This window comes from Podarcis cretensis (genome assembly GCF_951804945.1).
Source record: "Podarcis cretensis genome assembly, chromosome: 14".
Taxonomy (NCBI): Eukaryota; Metazoa; Chordata; class Lepidosauria; order Squamata; family Lacertidae; genus Podarcis; species Podarcis cretensis.
Window position 1 is genome coordinate 39,334,824 of NC_137183.1, and position 12,683 is coordinate 39,347,506.

The following is a 12,683-nucleotide window of genomic DNA, read 5'->3' on the forward strand; positions in this document are numbered from 1 at the left end:
ACAGTGAATCTTGAGTTTACTGGGCCATTGCAAGCACTTGTGAGTTGCAATTAAGGGAAGGCACTCGCACATAGACTTGAAGTATTGCATTTTCTCTGATGCCGCCCACCTCACTGACATCAAACCTACTTTTCTAAGCCTTCTAGGACTTTGTGCATAATCTTTAAGTAACAGGAACTGAAACAATGAAATCCGGGTGGGGGAGGCAAATTCATTTAATAAAGGCCAGCGAATGATACTTACGTAAGGTTTAAAGACAGAGCCTCTCCAAAACAACAACTATTGGCCAGCAGAAATGAAAAAGAAACAGAATGATAGGAGCAGCATTTTATTTAATAAAAAAAAAGTATGTAGACGGAGTGAAGAATAAAACAGACAAAGCAGAAATAGTGACAGAAAATGAAATGAAACAGACAATCTGCCTCTGTTACATTGAGAGTATATAAACCTCAGGCACGGCAAGTATCTAAACTGCGGCTATTGAGGTCTTTCTTCTGTAATCTAGATGTGCCGTTTCACCCCAGTTATGTATAAGGAATATGTTATCACAGATATTCTTGCCAAAACAGGATTTAATTTTTCTCCATTTCCAAAATGCCGATGCTCTGGGTCTTGCTCTCAATTGTAATGAAGATGGGGATCAACTGCATATCCAGTATGAGTGGTGCTCTGTGCGTCACTCAGAAATGGCAGCATGGCATTGCTCAGTGTTACATCATCACTAAGACTTCCAGTTCAGTGTTAAAAAGGCAAACCAAGAAGATGGGAAGCATGTTGGTGGACTATGAACAGATTATACCATATGGAATTGGGCTGATCATGCTGCTTTTTTCTGCTACTTCCAGAGTGTCATTCTATGCACATTTGAAGAGCCCCAAATGATAGAACAGTGTAAACAAATCAAATCGCTTGTAATTTCTAGTGATTTCTTATTTGCATTGCTACTTAATTACCTCTGCTGCTGTTGGATGGAAGCTCCAAAGGATTTCATCTGCCCCCCCCCACCTACCTACTCTAAGGTCCGGAGAGTGGATATTTATATTGTTGTTCTTCCTGGAGCCTTTATCAGTCACCCCTGAAACCAGGGAGTGGCTAGAAATTCAGACTATCCAACTGTCCAGATGGTGAAATGTCCCACTCCTTGGACGGGGGGGGGGGTAACATCTGGTGCTACCTGGCAGCAGTTGGCAGGTAGCACATTTTGAAGTGGAAGAAGCTATCATCTCCTACAGTCAACATGAAACCATAAAGGAGAAGTATTTGGAACAGCCACCACAGAAACATCAATGACTGCACAGTTAAATTACTGTACTGTCCCTCCACAGCCTTCATTAGTCACCACTGTCTTAACAAAAAAAAACAGGACTTCATGTTTTATGTAACTTTGAACTGGAGGCTGAATTTGCTTGTTTTCCTATTCTATTCCTATCTCTTTATACTTTTGTATCATGTGTACAAAACTGTAAGGCTGCAAGTGTATTAGATTGTAAGTCTGCTGTAATATTTGTACAGCACCCAGGAAGACATTAGGTGCTTTATAAGTAATAACAGGCAAGTCTCAGTTTACCTTAACCTGGTCCAGAGAACAAAATGTTTCCTGCATGGAGATAAGGGGGACGCTTTCAAGGATCAACTCTTTATAAATTCTTTGACCACTTACCTTTTTGGCAAAATAATAATGTGGCACCTCCATGCCCAAAAGAGACCGGTAGGCTGATGGCAACGGAAAGCGATCATGGAGCAAAAGCCCATGCTCTTCAGTACAGAAGAAGGATACGATCAAAACATCCACCTGGAAGGGGAAATTGAACACTATTTGGGTTTTATGGAGCAATATCCTTTTTACGGTTTGTTTTTATTTTCCATTTTCACTTGGCAGAGTTCTCAGTTAAACAACAGAACACACACCTGCTACGGATGGCCAAGTTACAGGGATCCTCTCTAAACTGATCATAAATTCACCCCACAAATCAGCCTGCACTCCAGAAAGACAGTAACAAAGCGTCCTGTATTTCAGGAACAAACCACCTCTTCACTCAACAGGGGAAGCCCCTGCAAACATTTATGTTGACATAAGCCAACTACTTTGCTGAAGAGGAGCTACAAAAACAAAACAGAGCTATATATTAGACTGCAGAACAGAGGAAGCGGCTTATACCAAGTTAAATCATTAGTGCATCTAGTTCTGTTTATACATGGGATGAGGAACATTATTTCTCCTGAGGGCCACATTCCTTCAGGGGAATTTGCCACAGGCTGAATTTTTGCTGGTGGGAGGGGCTGCAGCTGGCAGTGGGCGGGGCTATAGCCCAAAGTGGGCAAGGCTATCCACAGGCAGCTGTGATCACTCAGAGATAATGGAATTCTACACATGCAAAGAGATTATCCCCCTTTTAGACACTCTGCAGGTGAAGAGAAGGTGAAAAATACCTGAATCCTGGAACTGAGAGGAGACTGCTGGCTGAACCCTTCCTTATTATCAAACCCTGGCAATCATTTACGCTAAACAACATGTGAACTGCTACTGTCACAAGATTTCATACAGTCAGCCTTTTTTATTTTAAGTTTCAAGACCTTCAAGAAGGATTCCTCATGGCAACCAACTGAAGCATTCTAGCTAAACCCCTGAGCACAGAGTTAACATCAACAACCAATCCCTACAGTGCAACAAGCCAGAGGAGAATAGGAGAAAGACATACTGAGTTTTCTTCTGATTGCTGATTCTTGTCCAGAGACTGCTGGCTTGGGTTCCGATCCATTTCACACACAAAAAGCCTTGGTTCACTTTGATCCCAAAAGTGACTAGTAGGAATACGATCACTCAGCTCTGGATATTCAGAGGTGTTTCTCCTACATAGACAACACAAGTATAAATCCAGACCACAACTACTTGTAAAACACATTCATAATTAGTAATCAAAATATAGGGTGATGTTTTGGGGGTGGGGTGAGGTGGGGGGACAAACAAGCAAGAACCAGACGGCTGTATATGCTGGATTTGAAACTAACAGAATCATATAGGTGAGTTCCAACTAATGCTACATGTGATAGATGCCATCAAAGACATATTACAGTGGTGCCCCGCAAGACGAATGCCTCGCAAGACGGAAAACCCGCTAGACGAAAGGGTTTTCCGTTTTGGAGGCGCTTCGCAAAACGAATTTCCCTATGGGCTTGCTTCGCAAGACGAAATGTCTTGCGAGTTCCTGCGGGTTTTTCCCCCCTTTTCCCCCCTTTTCCTAAGCCGCTAAGCCGCTTATCAGCTGATCCGCTGATAAGCCGCTTATCAGCTGATCCGCTAAAAGCCGCTAAACCGCTAATAGCGCTAATCCGCTAAGCTGTCAATGGGCTTGCTTCGCAAGACGAAAAAACCGCTATACGAAGAGCCTCACGGAACGGATTAATTAAATCTTGCGAGGCACCACTGTACTTACCCCTTGAGGCTATTACAGTGGTACCTCGGGTTAAGTACTTAATTCATTCCAGAGGTCTGTACTTAACCTGATACTGTTCTTAACCTGAAGCACCACATTAGCTAATGGGGCCTCCTGCTGCTGCCGCACCGCCAGAGCACAATTTCTGTTCTCATCCTGAAGCAAAGTTCTTAACCTGAAGCACTATTTCTGGGTTAGCAGAGTCTGTAACCTGAAGCGTATGTAACCTGAAGCGTATGTAACCCGAGGTACCACTGTACTGACAACTGACAGTTCAGTTAGTTTTATTAAGGTAGAACGTACAGCAAATTTGCAATCTAACAAAAGAACCAGGACACAGAAAGAAGTCTTCTCCCCGGCAAATCCCACCCAGCATCTATCATGTACACAGCATCTTGGGCTCCATTGAGAAAATGTGGGATATAAATGCAATAATGAACAAGCAAATATAATGTCTAGGCCCAATTCACAGTTCATGTCCATTGGATCAGGGGTTCTTGAGGCAGGGATCCCTGAAGCCTGAGCTGGGACCTGCACAATCCATACCCTGAGACTCTGCGCCCACTGGGGATCTGAATCAGGACTTCTGTCCCAGGAACCCACACCCCCATTTTAACCTGTCAAGGCAGGCAATGTGCTTGCAGAGACTTTTCAGGAAGGAGGCGGCATGCTAGGCTCTATTGCCACTTCTGAAGGAAGGGTGAACCACTCCTGAAGGCATAAATGGCTTCAGTCCATTCTTAAGACTCAAGGACTGAAAGCTGCTCACCTGCAGCTCTCCATGGTGCTGCAACTAAAAGCCTCCCTTGCCCCATGGGCATCTTTGCTGAGGACAGGACAGCCCGATGCTAACTCATTAAGAGTGCAAGCACTTACAATTAAATGATAGAACCACAGCAATAAATGCATATTCCAGAGGGAGAAAAGAAATAAGCCAACATGTAGGGCCACCTTATTCAATCAACTCTCTCCAGAAACTCATGAGAACATGAGGCCCACCAAATTCCAATTGGGGTTAGTGTGTACAGATGAGAAAGACTGGATGGGAACACACCTCCCCTATAAACACTATGAAAATGATGCTGAATATTGGTTAACAGGAGATCCAGTTTTACAGTGACCCCTGGTGGACTGTTTAAATGTTTATAAACTACGGTACATTTCCGTTTAAAACCATAATCAAAAGCAGCACTGAAAGCAATTCTAAAATCATAGTGATTAATATAAGAGAAAATAAAAACTAAAATTATAGAACATAAACCCAACTATCAGCAACAAAAAAGTGCCAATAAAAACTTGACTAACTGTAGATTTCTGTACAGTTTTTTTAAAGAACAGAGTAATGCAGAAACAGGACATAATGATCTTATAGGTGAACATATGTGAAAGTGAAACTGATTCATCCATCCCTACATGGCACTAATATCAAACACTATAGATTGTTGTTCATAGCAGCTTATTCTTGTGTGAGGCAGCTTTAAGTTCCCTCCGCTGGGTGAGTATAGCAGCAATGCTATAATGCAAAACAATAAGCCAAATAAGACAGATTCCAAATCCAACTAAATAATTAGGAATTTTGGTGGTTCTAGCTGCTGATACTTACGTAAGGTTTATAGACAGATCCTCTCCCAAACAACAACTACTGGCCAGCAGAAATGAAAACAAACAAACAAACGGAATGACAGGAGCAGTAAAAAAAAAATTTAGGGAGGGAGGGAACCAGTGCACACATTAATACAGGTAAAGTAGAAATAATGACAGAAAATGCAGCATGTCTTGCATGAATGGTACTGTGTACACCACCCTAAAAGAATGGCAGCATGGCATTCTTCCTTGCCACATCATTGCTACTTTATCATGGTGCTTCCCGGAGACTTCCAGTTCTATATTGTAGTGCCAAGCCAAGATGAAGGGAAGCATGCCAGTGGACTGGGAACAGAAAATAATGCACAGAGCTGGGCTGGTACTGCTGCTTTTTCTTAGAAATATTAAGTCCCCCTTTGTGGCAGTCACCCCTGCCATTGGGAAGAGGGAAGTGCTACAGTTACCTCTATAAGGTGATGCTCTACCCTTAGCAACCAAAACAACTGGTACCATGGGAAGAAGACATGGAGCTTAGCATTAATTGATAAACTGAACTGATTATGCCCAGCTGCATAACAGTAAATATTGTGAGGCTTTTCAAAAGACTAGGACCCTTTATCTCTTTTGTGGGGGGGAAATATTAGTGCTGTTCTGTGAACTCTTGCACAAGAGCTAGCAGAAGACTTCTCACAGAGCCATTCCACAAGGGGTTGTGTTTAGTATAGTATAGTATAGTATAGTATAGTATAGTATAGTATAGTATAGTATAGTATGTGAGCGTATGTACATATGTGTATATCAAGATATATCAAAGAGTAAATAAGAAATATACAGGCTGTACTGTGTAACTTCTAAGTGGTCTATAAAGCAGTCTTCAGGTGAGCTTGTGCAAATAATTAATGTTTTTTCCACTCTCATTAATTAATTCACATCAATAATCTCTCCCTCCACCTCAGGCTCAAAAAGCATTCTCACCCTTCAGCCTCCTGTCCAATGGAGATCATCTCCCTGGCATCCTTCTGTTGCCCAGATTGGAAATCAAACAGAGTGACTGTGTCCATTTCAATGTCATAGAAACAGATCTTGGAGTCAAGACTCCCATCAGCCTACAGAAGTATAAATAAGAGAAGTTGAACAGGAAAAGACAGCCTAATTGTCTCATTCTAGTCACTATGATTCATAAAACTGAAGATTAATAAAAAACAATCTGGCATGGAAGAAACAGAGCAAGAAGAAAGAAATTTACAAAGCAGCCAAGATGGTTCTCTAAGGTGTTCTCAAACTTGGTCAAGTAGTTCCTCAAATCACATCAATTCTTGAATTACCATTGTTTTAAGGTGCATAACGCACAAATTTATTTTATTTGATTTACCCACTATAATATATGCTTATGATATGTGTGTGTGCATATCTATCTATCTACCTAGACAGTGGAGTTTATTTGAAAAGTCAAACCCATCTTAACAACAGCTTTTGGTTTCTGCCTGTACCTCCAGCATCTACAGAACTGGCAGAGTTGAAGAAATAATCCAAAGAAACATTGTACTTTGCAATCCAGAATGGCATGGCATGGGAGAAATCTATTCTATAACATTCTGGACTCCATGTAGAAGCTTGCACTAAAATCACACTAGTGTGAAGTATGGAACCTGTAGCTGTTTGTCCTGCAGTGTGATACTGGCAATCTAGTGCAGATGGCTGCGTTTTGGTAAAGCTGGTTCAGATTGGTGCCAAGCCATGGCTGAGTGTTATGTGAATTAACTTTTGTGTTTGTCTGCTCCCTCAATCCTTTGCGTGTTCCATTTCTCCTGGTTTAGTGTTAGTCCTGGTTTACAGGCAAATCATGGTTTCCCAATAAATCAGCTGAGAAATCAGAACACGAATGCACATAGGTAGTTCACAGAGCATCAAGCTATGGCTTGAACGTAGTCTATAATAAACTGATCACAGATTTGTCCCAACAAGAGATTCATTGCTGGCCTAGCCATTCCATGCCCCATTCAGGTTTTAGTCATAGGCAAGGGACAGTCCAGACTCACCTTGTTGATGAGGATGCTAACTTTGTTGCCACTTGCGTTACACTTTACAGATGCAATCCCACTAGCGCCTGGAACCAGATCACCCAGGGCCTTGCTACTCGAGTGTGCTTTTGCCTCCCTGTGGGGGAGATGAGGCAGTTAGGGCAGTCTGCTCAACAAGAGCAAGCTCTTCACCAAAATTATGGGAATATGTGCATCATAATAAAATCCTCCTAGTTATCCAATTTGGTCTTAAGATAGCTGCCTTTTTGTTAACCACAAGAGTCATTTCTGGCTCATTTGTGAGTCATTTCATATATTAATTTCTCACACGACCCTCGCTTCTTTGTAAGAAGCCAGCGTGTATCCTCATGTGCGATGACTTTTTTTTGCTCTGCACACACAGAGCAAAGTTCGCTGAGGCTAACTGCAGGTTCCCATTGTGCCAATACTTGGCAAAACATATAATGTGCATTTATGAGAAGCATTGGCATATGTCCCATTCTCCTACAAAGCAATGATATCCACATGGTAAGTAATCTTTGAGGAGCAATCCACAGTGAGGAAGAAAATGGCTCATTATGTTATTAGTCAATATCATACCAGATGGAATTACAAGTTCTTTCCTTCCCACACAAACTCTGCATGCCTGCTCTTATGCTAGCAAGCGCAACCATGTCAACTTCTGCACTACAAGTATAAAAGAAATATCACAGAACACACCAAAAAGTATGTGACACAACCAGTACTGTGCCTGACCTACCTTAGAAGTTTCAAAAACTTCAGCATCTACAAACGTTCTTCATGTTGAATCATGAAAAGAAATTATACTTGAGCCATATTTTAATACAAACAGAATTATCTATGATCATGATCATGTCTGAAGCCTCTTGCAAATTCTGAGTCACTACAGGTCATCTCTGCTACACAATTGTACTTCTTAAGAAATTCAGTTTATATTCATTACGTAAATCTATAAAACAGAAAAAATCTACCCCTCATATTTTAATGACAAGAATAATGTTTCAATGATCCTTAAATTTAAAAAGAAACCAAAAGATATATAATCAAGTTCCATTAATTGTTTATTTGTACCTGCGAGAAAGATCAAAGATTTTAAAGTGAGCCAGGTCTGTTCCCACAGTCAAGAAATTTCCACAGACACTCAGGAGGCATGGATTCCCTTCAGATTCAGAGAACACCAGCAGCTGCTTTACAGTGCCCTAGCAGAGAAAAAGAGCAGCAACTTTAAAACCATCACTTTCCTTTCACTGATATATTACCACAAAAGACAATTTTGACTCATTACCAAGTAGACCCACAGCACCATATCTAACAAAGACATCAAAATGTTTCAAAAGAAAAAAGTTACCCTCCACAACTGTCCAGTTCTACCAATCTGAAACTTTAACATCACATATTAACTGTAGGATCTATCTATCTATCTATCTATCTATCTATCTATCTATCTAAATATTTGGGGTCACAGTTTCCAAAATAGATGTCTGAATGTTATGTGTCATCAGCACACACACTCACAGGAAAGAAACAACAAATTATGAACCCTAACCCTAACCCTTTCAGATGTCACTGGACTACAACTCTCATACATTTTATTTATTCGAGTTATATCCTGCCCTTCCTCCTGACACAGTCCTGACCACTGGCCATGCCAGTTGTGATTGATGGGAATTGGAGTCCAAGAAAATTTGGAGGTTTCCTACCTCAGTTCTACAGGGAACCATAGCACACAAATGAAATGAAGGCAGGGGGAAGAGACTGGAAAAATTAGATAGTTATTCCTCACAAGGTATTTTCTCCAATTGAGGAAAAATGGGAGGGGAAAGTGCATGTTGGATAGGACAGAGATCAAGGGGAAAGGCCGTTTTTAATTAATTTTTGTGGCCTTCTGCGTCTCTACATAGGATTAGGCTGCCAAGTGCGCCTTTTTGATCTAATCATCGTCACTTTTATGTAAGCAGGTTTGGCAGGAAGGATAAACAATGACATTACTGTTAACTGGCCTGATTGTATTGGTAAGGCTGCCTTTGGTTCTGCTACCAAATATCGCCCTGCCACCCTTCTTCATGAGGGAGCCACCTGCAATCATCCTCACATAAAAATTGGCTTGCTTACCTGCCAGGTGCGAACTTGAACACGATTTGGCTCAACTGTGTAAAGATTTTCTTCATGCATAGCCAGCACGGGGGAATCACAAGGGAAAGAACCTGGAACCACATAAGAGAGAACTTCTCCATTATAATCACAACCTATTGAAACAAACAGTTAAAAGTTCCATCCAGATGGTCCATAAAATATGTGTAATTTCCAATTAATCATCATCACATTCTTCCATCAATCAGTGTAGCACTCAGCAAAATGATCACTACTTTTCTCCTACCTTGTCTTTCATGGATTAATTCTATCCAAGATCAAATGTAAAAATGTAAATGAGGCTATTTTTTAAGTACAGCAAACTGCACTACAGAAAGTGTTTCCGGTACCTTATTAAATAAGGCTCCTAAGGTAGCATGGGCAGGAAAGAATATTGGATCTTACTGCACCTACTTGACTTCAATACTATTCAGAGTTTATATATATAAAATATATATATTCAGAGTTTATATATATAAAAGAAGACTAATATATAATATATAATATATATAAAAGAAGAAGAGGTACTGAGTCTGGATGTGGGAAATCTCCACTCATCACTAAGTAGTCTTGGAAAAAGCACTACCTTCCAGCACAGCCTATATCACAAGGCAAAAAAAAACCCCAACAAGCACCATAGAGAAAGGATGGATTGTAAATATTTAATACTTAAATACATACATACATACATACATACATACATACATACATACATACATTGGCTGTATAAACATCCTCAGGGTACTTTGCATCCAACATCCACACTCACAAGTTACTCTGAAGTCCCTTCATCTTACCTGAATTTCGTGCAGTGGCAGCTGAGAGTTCGAAGATAGCAACTTGCTTTCCATTCCAGAATGCTACAGCATCCTAAGGTTTGCCATAGAATTTTTAAAAAATGCATCTTAAAACTTGTGCTTTGCAAACAGAAAATACATAAAACCAGTTTTTGCTAAATGCTACCACCCTTTACTACTAGCAACCCAGGACTAATTTATCAATAAATTGCAGTGTTATGGCAATTAATTTGTTTGAATGGCAGACCTATTTTCTATTACATATATTTTGTTCTATAAGCAATGGAAATTCAGGAGATGACTCTATGGGGAATTAAAACCAGAATTTTTTTTAAAAGAATGTTTTCATGGAATAGTCTTATACTACTATGAGAGATTGGGGGGGGGGGGTTTAATACCAGATTAATCTGACAGTAAATATGTAAAATGAATACAAATGAGCTTTTTCAGACTAAGACAATAAGAAAGCAGTGAAGGTGTTCTGCGACTTGTTGCTAGGAAAGGATGTTACACCCATACAGACAAGGCTTTGCTCTGAACTGCTAGACTTGTTTAGATGTCATGCAACAGCAACAAAGATTCAAATCCACGCCCCTCTGCACCCATGTAAATATTTATGTTAACATCAGGGGGCTAGGAAAACCCTACGGCAATTTTCCTCCCTACAGGCAACAGCAGAAGGAGGTTGGGATTTGGAGGGTGGAAAAGCCTTGCTATAGCAGTTGACTGTCATATGCTCCTTTTCTCTTGAGGAAAACCTTGCAATTTTGTTTTTGCACAAAAGATGATAACAGAGTGCTGTCTGCACCTATATGAACTTGCCAAACAGCTGAGATTATAATTAGAGTCCCTCCTCCAGGTATCCTTGCTTGCAGAATTATCAGAGTAGCTACCAAAGAGAGGGCCTTTCCTGGGCTTCTAACCCAACTGTGGGAACCCCAAGGAAGGTCTGCCTAAAACATTTGTAGTTATCCTTTAGGTCTGTCCTGTCTACTCTAAGTTTTGGTAGTTAACTCTGGTGGCTTCATCTCATGTATTGTGTTTTTGTTTAGTTGTATGTGCTTTACTGGCTGGTGCATCCATTATCACTGCTGCTCTGCATCCAATTTTTAAAAATAAACAAACAACATATTTTCCATCCCCCCACAAAGAACCCCAACCTGACAAGAAAATCTATTGGCAGTGATGCAAGTTACCTTAGTGCAACACACTCCATTGACGTGCATGTCGATGCGAAGGTTGTCAGTCATTCCTGTGCTGAAGGAGGTAATATTGAATAGGTTTGGCGAAATTTGAACCACTGCCACTTGCTGGTGAAAGTGTGACAACATTGCCTGTTCATTAAGGATTGCTACAGAGCTGCCTGTGTTTACAGCCAACAAATTTTTTTTGGATCCCCACTAGAGACAATATGAAGAAAGAGAGATTAAGTACAAAAAGTAACTCATTTTAAATAAGAAAATTAACACAATGCATTTGAACTAGAGCATTGGATTCTTAAAAAAGCATGAGCAAAAAGTGAATACCACTTACATTATTTCTTTTTTAAAATGTTAACTCAGTGAAGTTCAAAATTCTATAGCAGTTTTCATAATTGTGGATTTGGAGTGGAATGGGAATTGGCTTCTGGGCCAGCCCCAGGAGCACCTAACCAACTGGAAGCACTGATACAAGAAGAGCCTGCGCTGCCACTACCCCTCTGGCCCACCCAAGGATGTCACATGGCCCTTCTTTGACTTAGGGGATTCCTGAGTGAAGTCCTAGCACAATTACAGTCTCCTCTGCTTCATGAGAGTCAATGAGTGCTAAAGCAGGTTGGACCCCTTTAAATCAAGAGGCTCCTCTCAACAAAAGCAGAGCTAGCTATTGAGATAGAGCTGTAGTTCCTATTTAAAGCTTGGTCTGAGAATGACTGCTGCTGAAGCAACATCTGTACCCATGGAGTCATTTAAAAAAAAGTTTGATCTTTTATCATGTTTTTAATATTCTGTTGGGAGCTGCCCAGAGTGGCTGGGGAAACCCAGCCACGTAGACGGGGTATAAATAATAAACAAACAAATTAACTCATGGCCCTCTAGACATCCTACTCCCATCAGTGCCAGACAGCATAGTCAATGTTAAGGGATGATGGGAATTGTAGTTCAGCAACATCTGGAGAGACACAGGTTCCCCTAGAGTCTAAAAGTGTGTGGAAACTGCAGAGTCAGGAGAAAATGAAAGACAAAGTGCGAGATTGGTTACATTATGCTCAGATTAAAGAAGTTTTTAAACTTGATAAAAAGTTAGGATTCCAGGTGGAAAAATCGAAGTTAGAAACGGAACTGTTAGAGCCTAAGACTAAGGTACTCTCAAGAATGTATAACTTGCTGTTAAAATGGAACACACAAGATGAAATGGTTAAATCGGCTATGATAAAGTGGGCACAGGACATTGGGTATAATATTATGTTTGAGGACTGGGAAAAGTTATGGACCATTGGGCTGAATTTCACTGCATGTAATGCTTTGAAAGAAAATGTAATGAAAATGATATATAGATGGTACATGACCCCCGTCAAACTTGCAAAAATATACCACTTGTCTGATAATAAGTGTTGGAAATGTAAAGAAAATGAAGGAACATTCTTTCACCTCTGGTGGACTTGCCCTAGGGTTAAGGCCTTCTGGGAAATGATATACAATGAGCTGAAAAAGGTA

At 40.6% G+C, this 12,683-nt stretch overlaps 1 protein-coding gene across 1 annotated transcript in view; it reads right to left on the minus strand.

Annotated features, from left to right (window-relative positions):
* Positions 1-12,683, minus strand: part of IFT140 (intraflagellar transport 140) — a 93,143-nt gene that overhangs the window by 62,824 nt on the left and 17,636 nt on the right. The window contains exons 10-17 of the mRNA XM_079952303.1: positions 11,184-11,387; positions 9,988-10,060; positions 9,173-9,264; positions 8,132-8,259; positions 7,058-7,175; positions 5,994-6,124; positions 2,700-2,850; positions 1,661-1,792 (exon numbers count right to left, since the gene is read on the minus strand). Coding sequence (XP_079808429.1) covers positions 1,661-1,792; positions 2,700-2,850; positions 5,994-6,124; positions 7,058-7,175; positions 8,132-8,259; positions 9,173-9,264; positions 9,988-10,060; positions 11,184-11,387 — 1,029 coding nt within the window. The remainder of the gene's footprint in view (positions 1-1,660; positions 1,793-2,699; positions 2,851-5,993; positions 6,125-7,057; positions 7,176-8,131; positions 8,260-9,172; positions 9,265-9,987; positions 10,061-11,183; positions 11,388-12,683) is intronic.